This window comes from Saccopteryx bilineata, chromosome 5, assembly GCF_036850765.1.
Source record: "Saccopteryx bilineata isolate mSacBil1 chromosome 5, mSacBil1_pri_phased_curated, whole genome shotgun sequence".
NCBI classification, from domain to species: Eukaryota; Metazoa; Chordata; class Mammalia; order Chiroptera; family Emballonuridae; genus Saccopteryx; species Saccopteryx bilineata.
In genome coordinates, this window is record NC_089494.1 from 156,613,724 (window position 1) to 156,633,311 (window position 19,588).

General features: G+C 37.9%; 1 protein-coding gene across 4 annotated transcripts in view; it reads left to right on the forward strand.

Annotated features, from left to right (window-relative positions):
- Positions 1–19,588, forward strand: part of TRDMT1 (tRNA aspartic acid methyltransferase 1) — a 57,530-nt gene that overhangs the window by 21,279 nt on the left and 16,663 nt on the right. For all 4 annotated transcript variants that reach the window (XR_010731974.1, XM_066281059.1, XM_066281057.1 and 1 more), the window contains 5 exons: positions 12,811–12,887; positions 14,218–14,289; positions 14,960–15,025; positions 16,638–16,707; positions 19,311–19,394. Coding sequence is in view for 3 of the 4 variants with exons in the window: in XM_066281057.1 (XP_066137154.1) it covers positions 12,811–12,887; positions 14,218–14,289; positions 14,960–15,025; positions 16,638–16,707; positions 19,311–19,394 (369 nt within the window). In the remaining variant the exon portion in view is untranslated. The remainder of the gene's footprint in view (positions 1–12,810; positions 12,888–14,217; positions 14,290–14,959; positions 15,026–16,637; positions 16,708–19,310; positions 19,395–19,588) is intronic.

Below are 19,588 nucleotides of genomic sequence, written 5' to 3' on the forward strand. Positions count from 1 at the left end.
GAAATATTTATCCTCGGAGCATTCCGGAGTTCCACACAAACTGATAGCGAAAGGACTGTTATCACTTGAATCTGAGAGACGAGGGTGTGGAGAAATCTACCACAGGGACGTTCTTTCAAACCGCAAGGAAGTGCGCCTGTGGTGAGTCAGCCCATATACTTGGGAACCGCGAGCCGCCGTGAGCAGCCACCGCGAGCCGCCACCGCGAGCCGCCGCAAGCCCCCGCGAGCCGCCGCCGCGAAGCGCCACCTCGGCCGCTCCGCGAGCCGCCGCGAGCAACCGCGCACGCGCCCGGCCCGGTTGAGCACCGCTGACGTTCCCAGCGGCCCGCACACTGCGAGTGGGGGTCGCCGGCCACCGGTGCCCGGAGCGCCCCATTCGCGCGCGTGCCTTGGGCATTCCACGCGCCCAGGGCATCCTGCTGGCCCGCACACACAGGGGGCTCCATTATCCTGTGCCTGGTGCGGTCCAGCCGCCAGCGGCAGGGCGAGCGGGAGAGGCTTGGGAGATTCTCTCCGTGGGCGGGGCACCTCACCCAGCCATTCAAGCTAACAATCAAGCATTGGGGGAGGGGCGCGCGCAGGCAGCCTAAAATACCTTCGGAAGCACAGCTGCGTCCCAATCACTGAAATTAGCTTAACCCATGAAATCTGCGCACCCTCAGTTCTATTTGATAAGATCTCTCTCAGTTCAGCGATCCAAGACAAGAGGCGTGATATTTTTTAGTGCCTCTCGCTAAAGGGGCGGGGGCAACTTCTGATTGATAGAGCCTCCATATTCAGGGATAAATGCTAACAAGAAGGACTTGGCAGATAATAAGGTCTATACTACACTAGTCGTAAGCAGAGACTAGTGCCTCTTCTTCCCTGCAAAAACAGGCTACAAAGTGTGGAAAGCCTGGGTTGAGAGGTCCAACTAAATGATAGGCGCTGAACAGTCTCCTTGACAACAATTGACTCCCACCCCCGCCTGATTACACTGGAGGCCCTGACTGTCAGAGCCTTTCCCAAAGCTTTGCACTGAGTGGGGATAGAGTGGGGATTTCCCAGCTCTTTGAGCCTCTTACTCCCCAGGCAGAAGCAGTTGCAGCCTTATAGCTGGATCACCAGGCTGCTAATTCAGAAAGGGGGGACTAGGAGAGAGAATCCAGGAAAGCAAACTCTCTCATCGTTGGATCCTGCAAACGCCAACAAGCCTTTACTTCCAGCAAGACTAAAGCCAATTATATGACATTGCCATAGAATCCCATCAACTGCAAATCCCTACCTAAAAGTGACACAGGGGCAGAGCCTGGGGTACAGAGTCACCGACCAGGAAGAGGGAGAGAAAAGAAAAAGGAAGAAGTGAACCTCTCAAAATCAAGAAAAACCCACAGACTTTACAACTTGATCCACTAATTTTTTGTTGTTGTTGTTGTTTGTTTCTTCTATCTTTTTGCCTTTATATCCTCCACCTCGGTCCTTCTATTCTCTGCCCATCTCATGCTTCCCCTTTCTTGAACTACACTAACCATGAGTGTTGCATTTTATTTTTCTTCTTCATCCTCACCCTCCTTTAAGGTTATACTCCAAAACACTTAACTCTCACTCTCTCCTCTTTTGTTTTTTTTTTTGTCTTGCTTTATTTTGTTTTTTTTTCTCTTCCTATTTTATTTCTTCCTTCGTTGTTCTCTTTTTCTTATTTTTTCCTTTCTATTCGTTTTTTCTTTTCTCATTTTACTTTCATCCCATATAATCCTCAATCACGAACAAATAAGTTAATTTGGGACTCAAGGCTTTTTTTTGGCTTTATTTCTCTTTTTTCCTTTTGTTTTTATTTTTTTTATTTTTTCTTGTTTGTTTATTTTTGTGGCATTTTGGGTCCTCCCAACCTAAGGTCTCCATTGTATTTAGTCTTCGCTCCACTTAATACAACAGATTTTTACTTATTATTTTTATTTTTTCTTCTTTATTATTCTTTTTTGGTCCTTTTTTCTGGTTCCCTCTTATCCCTCTCATTATATCTCTTAGTTGACTATCACTTACAAGCAAATCATCTTATGCTTGTCTAAGATTTTCTTCCTTTTTTTTTTTTTTGTTTTTTTTTTGTTTTTTTTTTGGATTTAGTAGGCCCCTACTTCCTTTTTTTTGCCCCTTGAACTCTTCACCACAAATCAAGCCCTCCATTATAGGCACGATATTTCCCTGAGGAGGGGAGAGGAGGGAGAGAGAAGAGAGAAAAAAAGGGGGAAATAATAAATTATTACTGGTTTTTTTTTGTGGGGTGTTTTACCTTTTTTTTTTTTTTTTTTTACTTTTTACTCTTTATTAAGTCTAATTAGTGCTATCAATAAGACCACCCTCAGATGCCGATAAGAAAGAGGAAATCGAATATTATGGATACAAAAGAAGGAGAGGTAACACAAATAGATGTGGAAAAACCTATGGAGAAAAGACTTAACATAATGGAAGCCTTGGAGCTAAATGACAGAGAATTTAAAATAGAAATCTTAAAAATACTCAGAGAGATACAAGAAAACACAGAAAGGCAATATAGGGAGATCAGAAAACAACTCAATGAACACAAAGAATATATTACCAAGGAAATTGAAACTATAAAAACAAATCAAACAGAAATGAAAAACTCAATTCACGAGCTGAAAAACGAGGTAACAAGCTTAGCTAACAGAACAGCCCAGATTGAAGATAGGATTAGTGAAATAGAAGACAAACAACTTGAGGCACAACAGAGAGAAGAAGAAAGAGACTCAAAAATAATAAAAAATGAGAAAGCCCTACAGGAATTGTCTGACTCCATCAGAAAGAATAACATAAGAATAATAGGTATATCAGAGGGAGAAGAGAAAGAAACTGGAATGGAGAATATACTCAAACAAATAATAGACGAGAACTTCCCAAGCCTGTGGAAGGAACTAAAGCCTCAAATTCAAGAAGCAAACAGAACACCAAGTTTTCTTAACCCCAACAAACCCACTCCAAGGCACATCATAATAAAGATGACACAAACCAATGACAAAGAAAAAATTCTCAAGGCAGCCAGGGAAAAGAAGAGTACAACATATAAAGGAAGGCCTATTAGATTATCATCAGATTTCTCAGCAGAAACCCTACAAGCTAGAAGAGAGTGGACCCCAATATTTAAAGCCCTTAAAGAGAGGAACTTTCAGCCAAGAATACTATACCCATCAAAGCTATCCTTCAAGTATGAAGGAGATATAAAAACATTCACAAATACAGAAAAGATGAGAGAATTTATCAACAGAAAGCCCCCACTCCAGGAAATACTAAAGGGGGTTTTCCAACCAGATTCAAAGAACAAAAGAAAACAACACCACAAGTAACAGCTCCACCAAGAACACAATAAAACCAAACTTAAACTGTGACAACAAAGGAAAAAAAAAGGGGGAGAGGATGGAGAATAACAGTAGCAAAGGATGATGAAGTGCAGAAATACTTATAAAATAGGGTACTACAATGAATATGGTAGGTACCCTTTTCATTACTTAATGGTAACCACCCTTAAAAAAACCACCACAAAAACACTTGACTTAAAAAAGGTAGCAACAGAGGAAAGAAGTATGGAACACAAACAAACAAAAACAAATGATAGAAAAACAAAAGAGAAGAATCAAACTAGATACAAAACTAACAGAAAGCAATTTATAAAATGGCAGTAGGGAACCCACAAGTGTCAATAATTACACTAAATGTAAATGGATTAAACTTACCAATAAAAAGACACAGAGTAGCAGAATGGATTAAAAAAGAAAATCCAACTATATGCTGCCTACAAGAAACACATCTAAGCAACAAGGATAAAAACAAATTCAAAGTGAAAGGCTGGAAAACAATACTCCAAGCAAACAACACCCAAAAAAAAGCAGGCGTAGCAATACTCATATCTAATAATGCTGACTACAAGACAGAAAAAGTACTCAGAGACAAAAATGGTCATTTCATAATGATTAAGGGGAAGTTGAATCAAGAAGACATAACAATCCTTAATATATATGCACCAAACCAAGGAGCACCAAAATATATAAGACAGCTACTTATTGACCTTAAAACAAAAACTAACAAAAATACAATCATACTTGGAGACCTCAATACACCGCTGACGGCTCTAGATCGGTCATCCAAACAGAGAATCAATAAAGATATAGTGGCCTTAAACGAAATACTAGAACACCTGGATATGATAGACATCTACAGGACACTTCATCCCAAAGCGACAGAGTATACATTTTTCTCTAGTGCACATGGAACATTCTCAAGAATTGACCATATGTTGGGCCACAAAGACAATATCAGCAAATTTAGAAAAATTGAAATTGTACCAAGCATATTTTCTGATCATAAAGCCTTGAAACTAGAATTCAACTGCAAAAAAGAGGGGGAAAAACCCACAAAAATGTGGAAACTAAACAACATATTGTACTTTTAAAAAATGAATGGGTCAAAGAAGAAATAAGCGCAGAAATCAAAAGATATATACAGACAAATGAAAATGAAAATACGACATATCAGAATCTCTGGGATGCAGCAAAAGCAGTAATAAGAGGAAAGTTCATATCACTTCAGGCCTATATGAACAAACAAGAGAGAGCCGAAGTAAACCACTTAACTTCATACCTTAAGGAACTAGAAAAAGAAGAACAAAGACAACCCAAAACCAGCCGAAGAAAGGAGATAATAAAAATCAGAGCAGAAATAAATGAAATAGAGAACAGAAAAACTATAGAAAAAATCAATAAAACAAGGAGCTGGTTCTTTGAAAAGATCAACAAAATTGACAAACCCTTGGCAAGACTCACCAAGGAAAAAAGACACAGGACTCAAATAAATAAAATCCAAAATGAAAGAGGAGAGATCACCACAGACATCATAGATATACAAAGAATTATTGTAGAGTACTATGAAAAATTATATACCACCAAATACAACAATCTAGAAGAAATGGATAAATTCCTAGAACAATACAACCTTCCTAGACTGAGTCATGAAGAAGCAGAAAGCCTAAACAGACCAATCAGCAGGGAGGAAATAGAAAAAACTATTAAAAATCTCCCCAAAAATAAAAGTCCAGGCCCAGACGGTTATACTAGTGAATTCTATCAAACATTCAAAGAAGACTTGGTTCCTATTCTACTCAAAGTCTTCCAAAAAATTGAAGAAGAAGCAATACTTCCAAACACATTTTATGAGGCCAACATAACCCTCATACCAAAACCAGGCAAGGATGGCACAAAGAAAGAAAACTACAGACCAATATCTCTAATGAATACAGATGCTAAAATACTAAACAAAATACTGGCAAACCGAATACAACACCATATTAAAAAAATAATACATCATGATCAAGTGGGATTCATCCCAGAATCTCAAGGATGGTTCAACATACGCAAAACAGTTAACGTAATACACCATATCAACAAAACAAAGAACAAAAACCACATGATCTTATCAATAGATGCAGAAAAGGCTTTTGATAAAATACAACACAATTTTATGTTTAAGACTCTCAACAAAATGGGTATAGAAGGAAAATATCTCAACATGATAAAGACCATATATGATAAACCATCAGCCAACATCCTATTAAACGGCATAAAACTGAGGACTTTCTACCTTAAATCAGGAACAAGACAGGGTTGTCCACTCTCTCCACTGTTATTCAACGTGGTGCTAGAAGTTCTGGCCAGAGCAATCAGACAAGACAAAGAAATAAAAGGCATCCATATCGGAAAAGAAGAAGTAAAGCTATCACTTTTTGCTGATGATATGATCCTATACATCGAAAATCCGAAGGACTCCACAAAAAGATTATTAGAAACAATAAACCAATACAGTAAGGTCGCAGGATACAAAATTAACATACAAAAGTCCATAGCCTTTCTATATGCCAACAATGAAATATTAGAAAACGAACTCAAAAAAATAATCCCCTTCACGATTGCAACAAAAAAAATAAAATACCTAGGAATAAACATAACAAAGAACGTAAAGGACCTATATAATGAAAATTACAAAGCATTGTTAAGGGAAATCGAAAAAGATACAATGAGATGGAAAAATATTCCTTGTTCTTGGATAGGAAGAATAAATATAATCAAAATGGCCATATTACCCAAAGCAATATACAAATTTAATGCAATTCCCATCAAAATCCCTATGAGATTTTTTAAAGAAATGGAACAAAAAATCATCAGATTTATATGGAACTATAAAAAACCCCGAATAGCTAAAACAATCCTAAGGAAAAAGAATGAAGCTGGGGGCATTACAATACCTGACTTTAAACTCTATTATAGGGCCACGATAATCAAAACAGCATGGTATTGGCAGAAAAATAGACACTCAGACCAATGGAACAGAATAGAAAGCCCAGAAATAAAACCACATATATATGGTCAAATAATCTTTGATAAAGGGGCCAACAACACACAATGGAGAAAAGAAAGCCTCTTCAACAAATGGTGTTGGGAAAACTGGAAAGCCACATGCAAAAGAATGAAACTCGACTACAGCCTGTCCCCGTGTACTAAAATTAATTCAAAATGGATCAAAGACCTAAATATAAGACCTGAAACAATAAAGTACATAGAAGAAGACATAGGTACTAAAATCATGGACCTGGGTTTTAAAGAACATTTTATGAACTTGACTCCAATGGCAAGAGAAGTGAAGGCAAAGATAAATGAATGGGACTACATCAGAATTAAAAGTTTTTGCTCAGCAAGAGAAACTGGTATCAAAATAAACAGACAGCCAACTATATGGGAACTGATATTTTCAAACAACAGCTCAGATAAGGGACTAATATCCAAAATTTACAAAGAACTCATAAAACTCAACAACAAACAAACAAACAATCCAATAAAAAAATGGGAAGGGGACATGAACAGACACTTCTCCCAGGAAGAGATACAAATGGCCAACAGATATATGAAAAGATGCTCAGCTTCATTAGTTATTAGAGAAATGCAAATCAAAACTACAATGAGATACCACCTCACTCCTGTTAGATTAGCTATTATCAACAAGACGGGTAATAGCAAATGTTGGAGAGGCTGTGGAGAAAAAGGAACCCTCATTCACTGTTGGTGGGACTGTAAAGTAGTACAACCATTATGGAGGAAAGTATGGTGGTTCCTCAAAAAACTGCAAATAGAACTACCTTATGACCCAGCAATCCCTCTACTGGGTATATACCCCAAAACCTCAGAAACATTGAGACGTGAAGACACATGTATCCCCATGTTCATTGCAGCACTGTTCACAGTGGCCAAGACATGGAAACAACCAAAAAGCCCTTCAATAGAAGACTGGATAAAGAAGATGTGGCACATATACACTATGGAATACTACTCAGCCATAAGAAATGATGACATCAGATCATTTACAGCAAAATGGTGGGATCTTGATAACATTATAAGGAGTGAAATAAGCAAATCAGAAAAAACCAAGAACTACATGATTCCATACATTGGTGGAACATAAAAATGAGACTAAGAGACATGGACAAGAGTGTGGTGGTTACCAAGGGTGGGGGGGGGGAGGGAGGACATGGGAGGGAGGGAGGGAGAGAGTTAGGGGGAGGGGAAGGGGCACAGAGAACTAGATAGAGGGTGACGGAGGACAATCTGACTTTGGGCGAGGGGTGTGCAACATAATTTGATGACAAAATAACCTAGACATGTTTTCTTTGAATATATGTACCCTGATTTATTAATGTCATCCCATTACCATTAATAAAAATTTATTAAAAAAAAAAAAAAAAAGGAAACAGTGGTATTGGACAGGATGACACTACTGTACAAATTTTAGTTCTCTTTTACATTCGCCAAAATTGTCAGTTGTTTTCTAATCTACAAAGTTCTTCCTAAAGTATAGATAAAAATTAAAGATTTTTAATTATTTAATTAATTATTAAAGATTTGTCTGCGAGCCAGATACAGCCATCAAAAGAGCCACATCTGGCTCGCGAGCCATAGGTTCCCAACCCCTGCCCTATGGTATTCCAGAGAAATATGTGCCTGTTGGGGACCAAAAATCCAACAGGGCTTTTGGGGTTTAGATTTTAGGGGGACAGAGGTGTGGGGAATTGGCTGTAAGCTGACAGTCTGCCCAACCCCCTACATCACTTGCCTGATTAGGTTGCGAAAAGCTGTTAAGCTGTGGTGCTGGATTGTTTACACTACCCCCATGTTCCCCGGAAAGACTGTAGACAAGTTTCTTCTATCCTTTGTTTGGTGTAGAGTTAAGATGATATATATGGTGGGGGTTTTCTGCACTCAACATGATTAAGAGTAAAAAGAGAGGAATTCTTCAGTGTATTGATGAGGAAATGAGAGTTTGCCTTTCAAATACATGCCCAAACATTGAAGAAATAGCTAGGCTCATGTTTCTCATAAATACAAGAATGAAAAAACACATTCATACCAGGACCTGCCGGATTTACTAAATCTTACTGAGAATGTATCTATATATATAGAAAGAAAACATTTTTGTTGTTTTTTTATTTTTTAACCCCTCTTTTTTACAAATTCTAAAAAGCATAACTCAAAAAATGTAACACAAAAATCTTTTCTAATGTCAGAATAAATTTAATTTTGTTGTACTTATTTAATTACTATAAAAGCACACTTGGACTTTGTAATTTTTTTCTTTAATATTTGACTTAATTATTATAACATATTTCTCAGAAATTTGTATATAGTGTGCCTACAATTATTTGTAGGATTTTAAATGCACCCCGACTTCAAAAATTTGAGAACCGCAGCTCTAGACTTTCCAGCCAAAAACAGGGTGGGGGAAAAACCCCTTCTCCAGCAAACAACAACAAACAACTGCCCCTCCCAAGCAAGAAGGCAACCATAATTTGCAATATGCTGCCCTGGGGGCAAGCACCCACAGCCTTTTACAGACCACAGTCTCATCGCTGCCCCTAAGTGCAAAATACAAGTGAGCAACCTAACTCACTCGTTTCACACTTGAAACACAGTGGTTTGCCCAACACCATGCTATGGAAAAAGAATAGATTTCCACTAGCTTTAAAATGTCAAATTACACTTCACTCTTGAACAACATGGAGTCAAGGCACTGACCCCCGTGCATCAAACATCCACATACAACTTTTATTTTTCTCCTGTAGTGACCCATTGAATCTTGGCTGCCACATTCAGACAGACAGAAAGCACAAGGGCCCTGTTTTCCTTGCATCTGCACTAGAATTGTAGCAGCAGACAGTAATGGCTCCAGTTCTGTCAAATTGATGCATCATATACAACTTTTTTTTTTTTTTCAGACACAGAGAGAGAGAGATATAGATAGGGACAGACAGACAGGAATGGAGAGAGATGAGAAGCATCAATCATCAGTTTTTTGTTGCAACACCTTAGTTGTTTATTGATTACTTTCTCATATGTGCCTTGACCATGGGCCTTCAGCAGACCGAGTGACCCCTTGCTCAAGCCAGCGACCTTGGGTCCAAGCTGGTGAGCCTTGCTCAAACCAGATGAGCCTGCGCTCAAGCTGGAGACCTCGGGGTCTCGAACCTGGGTTCTCCGCATCCCAGTCCAACGCTGTATCCACTGCACCACCGCCTGGTCAGGCCATATACAACTCATGACTCTCCACAAACTTAAGTTGACCTTCAGTATCTGTGATTAGTTCCAGGACCCTGCTATATATATCAAAATTTTCAGATTGTTGTAAGGTACCAAAAAGCTGAAAAATTAATATTGATATTCTAGGACGAAAGGTCAGGCTTTCCTGTCCCGTCCTTCCTTTGGGGAGGGGAGGGAGAAGAATGTAGAAGTTTCTAGCTTGCAAGAAACAATGGGTCATTTAGTTTTAAATCTAAAATAAAGGTTAACCGAGAAACTTCTCTTTCAATGGGAGACAGAATTTACATACCACCTTGCATTGATTGTAGTTCCTCCCCCTTCCTGGAATCTTGAGAGTAAAATACCTCTAGGCTAGTGAGGAAAGATGAACCCTAAAAGATTTGTAAACATCTTTGATTGTGTTACCTTGAAAGTCTTAATGTTTCTGTATATCCCCTAAACAAATGTTGTCAGCTTGTGCCATGATGTCATACTCTCCCCTACCCATGTGTGATCAAGGGTATATAAGCAGCCGCTGAACTATTTTTGGGACACACGATTTGGGTCTGCTGCAGGTATAAGCCATATGTGGCCAGCATATTTAATAAATCTCCTCCTTTAATAAAACTCTTCAAAATTCATCTGGATTGGGTGTCTCTACGTAAACCCTATGGAGTGAGGTACGGTGCCTTTCAGAATCTGGCGTATGGTACTTTATAACAAGATGTTCAAGTGATCTGTGCCCTAGGTAAAATGGCATAGATCAGCAATATTCAATAGGTATGCTGCAAGAATTTTTAAGACATACAATACCAGACAGGTCAGGGGCACTGATCTCTTTTCCCTTAGCTTGTCAAATACAAAAATGACAACAGCCAACACGATAGCCTTCCAGTGTGAATGATTCAAAATGATAACCGTTTTTTTATTAGTTCAGCAAAAAATATATTTTTTGGTGTGCCACAGAATTTTAGTAATTAATTTATGGGTGCCATGAGATGAAAACGGTTGAAAATTGCTGGTGTAAATCGCTGTGTATGGTCAGCCCTCTGCATCTGTGGACTGCCAACTGCAGTTTGAAAACAGTATAGGTATTTGTTTGTTTTGTTTTTTAAATTTAATTTTTTATTTTTTTTTTTTTACAGAGACAGAGAAAGAGAGAGTCAGAGAGAGGGATAGACAGGGACAGACAGACAGGAACAGAGAGAGATGAGAAGCATCAATCATTAGTTTTTTGCTGCACGTTGCAACACCTTAGTTGTTCATTGATTGTTTTCTCATATGTGCCTTGTCCGTGGGCCTTCAGCAGACCGAGTAACCCCTTGCTCGAGCCAGCGACCTTGGGCTCAAGCTGGTGAGCTTTTGCTCAAACCAGATGAGCCTGCATTCAAGCTGGCAACCTCGGGGTCTTGAACCTGGGTCTTCTGCATCCCAGGCCGATGCTCTATCCACTGCTGCGCCACCGCCTGGTCAGGCAGGTTTTTGTTTTAAAGAGATCTGTGGATAAGTGGACCGGTGCAGTTCATACCCATGTTATTCAAGGGTCAACTGTATTAAAGATAATTTGTGTATCTCTATAACTTGAACCCCAACACATTATTGACCTAGAATGCCAGGTTAATAAAATGCTGTGAATAGTGTGTGTGATTATTTTTTGCATAACTGCTCCATCATTTGGATTGCTCTATAAAAAAGTTACTATTTTCGAGAATCCTGGCCCTGGCCAGCTGGGTCAGTTGGTTAGAGCATCATTCCCATAAGCCAAGGTTGCAGGTCCAATCCCCCGGTCAGGGCACATACAAGAAACAACCAAATGAATAGATAAATAAATGAAACTGCTTTTCTTTCAAATCAGTGCTTGTCTCTGTGTCATTCACTCTTCTTCCCTTCCTCTCTCTTTCTAAAAATCAATAAATTTAAAAAATATTATAGAATTTTTTTAAATTGTAATTTTTCATATCTTAGCTGTATTAGAGACATTAACTCTATTCTAGACATAGGAAGCTGCTGATGTAAAAGAGTGTTGTTTTATTTTTACTTCAGTTTTAGGAATTGAACTTTAATCTACATTTCAGTTACAAAATCAATAAGTTGTTTATCACATGGCCCTGTGCTGACAGGCTATTTTACTGGAGTCTGATGTGCCTCATGTTTTCTGACAGACTGTTTGTTGTATGATTTTCAAATTGTTTTCTTTAGAACCCAAAGTTCAGAGATGCTTTGAGAACTTTTCAATATTTAATTATGATTTCATTTTACATATACATCTTGAATTACTTAAAAGCCTATGAGTTAAAAATGATAGTCATGTACATTTAAACTTTATAAAGTAGAGACAACTAATGTGTTCCCCAGGTTATCTCAGTCTCTACAAAACTCAGAATAAAGCTTTTCCAGCTTTGTTTATGTACTTAAATTTAGAAATGTGTCATAATCAGGAACACTGTGATTCTGGACTTGTTGCTTTAAATTTCTGTAAACTTAACAGCGTGCACGTGAAGAGTGCTTCCTGAGAACTGGCAAACCCAACTTGTGTTTGCCAGTATGTATTTTCTGATATATAAAACAGGAGCAAAATGGCACATTTCCCGACTGCTTAGCCCAGTGGGAATTATTTTGATTAATTTTATCTACACTCTTTTAAAGGTCTGACTGCACACAACTATACAATGGTATAATAATTGTGCAAACTGAGAAACAGGACTTTTTCTCATTTGGTGGCACATTAATAGAGACATACATGAAAGGGATGGTGACTGGTCAGTATATTACATTCCTAAATAAAATAATATATATTGATAGAGAGGTATTTAAAATTTTCTTAGACCCTAGGTTTAAAATCATTAGTTATAAAGTTCTCCATATTTGACTCTGGAAGACACAGCAGTGTTAGAATGAGGTACCATGGAAGCAAGAAATACTCAGGAACCCAGAACGGAGTGTTACAGCTCTGCTTTGCCTGGTTCTGGTACTTGGGGGAAGTCACTTAATTTTTTATAACTGTTTACACACAAGATTACTTTGGAAAGTTAGTTTAACTGAAATTGTTTTGAAAAGTATTGTGTTATATAAACTTTGAGATATTGTAAATAGAACTATTAACTGGTATAATTTCTGATATATTTAGATATATTAGTATTTTTACTCTTTTTTCATTCTATACCATGTTTTTACATTTTTCCTTTCAAATGTTTATTCCTTAGGGCATTACACTAGAAGAGTTTGACAGATTATCTTTCAATATGATTTTAATGAGCCCTCCCTGTCAGCCATTCACAAGGTATGTATAATAAATATTTCTTTGTTGAAAAAGAATACTTTTGAAGGACTCATTATATTAAATCATACCATAGTTTTGAGCATGGACACTTTGAAGTCCATCAGCTGCATTTTCATAGTTTTGAAATTTTTTATGAATAATCACTTTTATCTATTCATATTTATAATTCAGTGTTATAACACTGCTCTGAAATAATGATATAAAGTATAGTGCAGTAAGTACAGAAAGCATTATCATTATCAAGCATTCTGTACTGTGCTTTCATAGGTCTGGCAGTGCCGTAGGTTTGTTTATGTCAGTATCACCACAAACACGAATAATGCATCGCTGATGGCTACAGTGTCACTAGGCAATAGGGATTTCTCAGCTCCATTATATAGTCTGATGCTGATGGCAACAGAAACTAACTCTGTAGTGCTGCTACCTAGGGGTCTTCAAACTTTTATAAAAACCGCCCACTTTTGCAGTGCTGGTAAACCTGGTCCCTACCGTGCAACCAAACAGCGCTGCGATTGGCCCACCATGACACATGATATTAAGTAATTTATTTAAGACTATGAAGCTAGTCAGTCTCTGTTTCTACTTCTGGGGCCCAAGTCCAAGTCTTCCTTTCTGCTTGATAATTTGAATCTTTTGGAAAAAAAATTTTCAATTACAGTTTACATTCAATATTATTTTATATTAGTTTCAGGTATAGGTATACAGCATAGTGGTCAGACAGTTAATTATATTAAATCTTATTTATAAGAAATAACTGCTAGTCCAAACACTGCCTGTTTATGTGACCTGTTTTGACTTAATTAGTGTAATCAAGTCGCAACTGCTGCTTATAGAATTAAGCCTTCGGTTTAAGTCTCTCCTTTTTACATTGAACAAGATTATCTTAGTCTTACCTACTCCTCTGATCTACTTAGATGGTGATAAGTCATCAGTGCCATCAACTCCACATTGTCACCCTCCCCAACCAGCTCATTCACTGAACTTTTGTTGTCTCATCTGAGGCAGAGCAAATGGTGCCATCAGCAGTTCTGTGCGTGCGCGTTTGTGTGTTTATCTGTCTTTCCTAATCCAAGTAATGTTATTCTTTGTTGACTTCTTGTTTATCTTTGCCTTAATGTAAGTTTTTTAGCATATGGTATTGTAAAAATAAATTTTAAATGTGTTTATTAGATAGGTAGGGCTTTAAAAAAATGAATAATGCATTTTAGCAACAAAGATGATCATATTTTTTGTGAAGATCAACTAATTTAATTCATTCAGTTTTTAAAAGTGATTTGCTGTCTTGAGAAGATTCTTGATAAACTTATTTGTGCCCTTTCATTCCCCTTAGAATTGGTCTTCAAGGTGATGTGACTGATCCAAGAACGAGTAGCTTCTTACATATTCTAGATATCCTCCCAAGGTAAAACCTTAGATTCCTGTACAAGCTTACCTTAAAGTTAAACCTTTGCATCTGAAAAACAAACAAACAAACAAACAAACAAACAAAAAACTGTGCATCTGGAAGAATGTGATGTTGGTCATTTTATAGAGATTAGTGGATTACACATGCTGCCTGCAGATATTGTGCCTTTTATCTTCTGCCATGACCAACAGAATAACTGCAAATGTTTGCTGATTCCACAGTTGCCACTGCAGTTAGTGACAGCAAATTACAGCCTAAAAGCTAAATTCCATCACCTCTGCTCATAGTATTAATGCAGATGAAGCTTATGTGAGTGAATGCTGTTGCCCATGGCCTGGGATCGTGTGCTAACCCTTGGAGTCACCATTCTGTGCAAGTGCAGCCCTTTGAGTTGCAGTTCAGAGGCTCTGTGTGAACCCATGTTTTGAGATAAACTCAATGGAAATTAACATTACAAATGTTAACTTTATCAGGTATGCCATGAATATGGAGAAAAGTGAATAAAATATGAGTTGTCTTCATCCCTTATAAAATTCTTTTATTAAAAAAATAGAAGTTCAGAAAGTTTCTTGCCTCTTATTTCCCACAAGTAAGGATTTTCTTTATTTCTTCTTAGCAATGAGATTTTTGGAATTCCATTTGTTTTTGTTTTTGTATTTTTTTTTAGGTTACAAAAATTACCGAAGTATATTCTTTTAGAAAATGTTAAAGGTTTTGAAGTATCTTCTACAAGGTAAAAAATATATTTGTCCTGTGTTCTTCTTAGACATAGTATATTTTATAGTAGGAGCTATTGTGAAATAAATATCTTAAAAATGAACATGTACATCCTGACATTTTACATGTTATATATGTTATACATTATTATTGATTTTGACTAATAAATAATGTAAAGCAACACAAGGTTAACTGATTCTCTTCCACTCTGATGTTTGATTTTTCCAGAATGAGCACTCATTTTATTGAGAAGGATATTTCTCAATTTTAGCTTCTTATTATATTGGTGTCTGTTTCTTTAGAAGTAGAATTGTTTTTAGTAAGAATTGATCCTTCAGATCCATCCATGTTGTCACAAATGGCAGTATTTTATCTTTCCTTATGGCTGAGTAATGTCTGTTGTATATATGCACCACAGCTTTATCCAATCATCTATTGAAGAATCTTGAGAATATCATGCTAAACAAAATAAGTCAGACAGAAAAAGTTAAGAACCATATGATTTCACTTATATGTAGGATAAAAAACTGAAAGCAATAAATAAACAAACAAAAACTCATAGGCACAAACAACAGTCTGGTGGTTACCAGAAAGAAAGGGGAATATGGGGAGGTAGTAAAGGTAAAGGTGGTCAAATATATGGTGATGGAAGGAGATTTGCCCTTGGGTGGTGGGCTCACAATGCAGTCTGTGGATCCTGTATCATAGAAGTGTACACTTGAAGACTATATAATTTTATTAACCAATGTTGCTCCAATAAATTTTTTTTTAATTTAGTGAGAGGAAGGGAGGCAGAGATAGACTCCCGCATGCGCCCCTACCAGGATCCACCGGCAAACCCACTAGGGTGTGATGCTCTTCTCCAGTGGGGCCCTTTGCTCCTTTGCAGTTGGAGCCATTTTTTAGCGCCTGAGGCAGAGGCCATGGAAACATCCTCATTGCCTGGGGCCATCTCACCCTAATGGAGCCTTGGTTTCAGGGCGGGAGGAAAAGAGAGAGAGAGAGAGAGAGAGAGAGAGATGCGAGATGGGGAGGGGTGGAGTAGCAGATGGGGGGCCTCTCCTATGTGCCCTGACTGGGAATTGAACCTGAAGACATCCACACCCCTGGGCCGATGCTCTACCACTGAGCCAACTGGCTAGAGCCTCCAATAAATTTGATTAAAAAATAAACGTTGGTCCTGTGGACAGGCATTTTCTGTCACACAGTTAGATGAAAGAAGTAAGTCCTGTGTCAGGGCACTTTCAGATGGTAGCCCCACTGGAGAGAAAGCATCCAAGCTTTTGATTTAGCTGCTGCCTCCACCAGTGTTCCCCCATCTGATTTGCTACAGATAGTTCCCATTCCCATAGGAAATTTATCATCAATCAATTAGCAATTCTCTTACCATTTTGGATAAATTATCTGATAGCTATATTTATTTATAATAGAAATTATCTCTGTCTTTTTTGGAAAAATGTAATTTCTTACATACTGGATTTAATAAAGACCTAGGATTACTCTCTTTCTCAGCAACTTGAGTGGAGATACAGTTTCACTTAAAATTAAGTTTTATATATAATATTCTATATAAGAACCCCATTTCCAACTACAGGGTGAAAGCTTTTCTTTTCTTTATGTCTTTTCAGAGACCTGTTAATAAAAGCAATAGAAAATTGTGGCTTTCAATACCAAGAATTTCTATTATCACCAACCTCTGTAGGTACCACAGTTATAAACTCTTATATAAATTTTATCAAAGGGGCTTTGAATCAGTAAGAAGAATGAATCTATTTGGATAATGTTATAGGTAAATCTTAAAATTACTTCAGACATGGGTTTTAGTTTCTAAAGGACCTGGTACAGGCATATAGAGTCATTTATGCATATTTTATGAAAAAAGTATATAAGTTGAGGTTCATAGAGAATATATTTTTCTACACAGAAAAAAAGTGCATTTAAAAAATATATGATATATGGTATTTTTAAACTAAGTATGCTATAGTTTAGTAATGCTTAAAAATAATCCAAAATAGCCTAGCCTGTGGTGACGCAGTGGATAAAGTGTCAACCTGGAAATGCTGAGGTCGCCGGTTCGAAACCCTGGGCTTGCCTGGTCAGGGCACATATGGGAGTTGATGCTTCTAGCTCCTCCCCCCCCCCCCCCCCCCCGTCTCTCTCTCCTCTCTCTCTCTCTCTCTCTCTCTCTCTCTCCTCTCTAAAATGAATAAATAAAATAAAAATTAAAAAAAAAGATTTGAAAATAAAAAATAATCCAAAATAGAAAACAAAATAAACATATGATAATTTTCTGATTCCTTTTTTCTTGGAACATACCATTAAAATGCAAACATTAGGCAGTTACTGAGGACCTTGGAAGAGCAATGCAGGAGCAGGAGCGTCTCCTCCCCCCTTCTTTCCTCCTCCCCTCTCCCCTCCTTCCCCTCCCCTCTCCTATGCCTGTGTGCTGGGCTCCTGGAGCACTGTGGGGGGGCTGTGTGTCACCCACTCCTCCCAGGGATCCTGGGCCCTTGGTTCTGAGGACGCTGGGCGCTGGGAAGGGCTGAGAGGGCCGGTGGGCTGTGAGGGACCCCACAGGAGGGGGGTGGGCGACAAGTGTAAAGGGGGTGCTCCTGGAGGGAGGGGGCTGAGAGGGAGCAGGTAGGGAGGTGGAAGTGCAGGGAAGATCAGGCCACATGTTTGAGGCACTGTGACCTGTCCTGTGGGCGGATAGTGAAGCCCCCCAGAGCACGTGGGAGGCCTGGCACTGTAAACAGCTGTGCGACCCTTGTGATAAGGTGTGATAAGATGCTGAAGAATTGCAAAATATTGTTAACATTAGTATTTTAAAAGAAAGAGTCAGGCCCCTTTACCCCTCCTTTCTGAAAAGAAAATAACCCAGAGAAAGAGATTAAAGGGGCAAAAGTTAGTATCTGAAAACTTCCTCTTCCTGTTCAGTAAGATCCTTTAGGAGACAATGTTTACATATCCTACACTGATTCTAACTCTTCCCCCCCACAAAAAAAAGAAAAAATAAATAAAATGCAAACATTGCTACTATTTCATGGGTAAGAAATTAGGATAAAAACTTGGTGGATCTTTGATTTCATAAGTATCACTATTTTTTCTCTTTCTTTGTATTTGTTAGCCTATTAGAATCTTTCATCTATTTTATAATTCTTTGCCCTGAATTAAAAGGAAACCCATTTCAAAAATTAGATGTTCATATTTTTGTTTTCATTTTTGTTGTTTTTATTGAACTTAATTAAATGTATCCTAAGACTGCAAAGCAAGTACATTAAAAACAAAAAACAAATAAAAAAAAACCTTATTATCATTCACAATGAGTTCTCTATAGGATCAGAATTGTCTCACTTCTTATAGTCAACCCAATTTGCAGGGGGGAAGAATGCATTCTGTGTGTAATAACGTTTGTAACCTCCATCCATCTTCCTCTTTGCAGTCTGTTCCTTTACTCAACAAATCTTTATTGGATGAACACTTACTTCGCACATGGAACTGTCTTCAGTGGACTAAATATAAGCTAATGCTATACTTTAAACCTAAAAATAAATTAACACCAATAAAAAAATATAGATGTCCAGCTGTGGAATTGACAATATATCTGAGTGCCAATTTTATTTTGTATTTATTGCCTTTTAACTTTAAAGTTTAGGGAATCCTTTTTTAATAAAATGAGGCAATATACAGCCATGAATAGCTATATTTTATTATTGTTACTATATTATCAATAATCAATATAAAAATGTCTATATAACTTCTTACCTGGGAAATATAAAATGGTAGTGACTCATAGACATGATTTATCAGATTCATCCATATTTCTTTCAAAAGAAAGGTACAAAACAGTAAAATGTTTAGGAATTTGTGCAAAGAAGTCTTCCACAACTCAGTAACAAAGTATTTTTTTTAAGTGAGAGGAGGGGAAGTAGAGAGACAAACTCCCACATGTGCCCTGACTGGGATCCACCCGGCAACCCCCACCTGAGGCCCACGCTCAAATCTACCAAGCTATCCTCAGCACCCAGGGCCAACACTTAAACCAGTCGAGCCATTGGCTGCGAGAGCGGAAGAGGAAAAGAAGGGAGAGAGGGAGGGAGAGAGAAACAGATGCTTGAATCTCATGTGCAGGCCCTGTCCGGGAATTGAACCTGGGACATCCGCATGGCAGGTGACACTCTGTCCACTAAGCCAACCAGCCAGGACTGTAATAGACTTTTCTATGGCAGAGATTAAATGTTAACCTGTATGAGTTTCTTTACTAGGTACTAACAGTTGATACAAATCTCTTTAATTTCTAGCTTGGCATTCCGAATTCAAGGCTACGGTATTTCCTTATTGCAAAGCTTCAGTCAGAGCCGTTACCTTTTCAAGCCCCTGGTCAGGTATTATTATTGTTGTTATTATTATTATTATTTACCTATTATAGATATATTTCACTCTGCTAATTTATTTCAAGAACTCCTTTGTGGAGGTTTCTGTGTAGCTTACTGAGCCTGTAATATAAACCACATCCTAGGCCCATCCCTAGGTCATTTCCTCTCCTGATGCCTCTTTTATTGCTTTAAATAAAACAAAA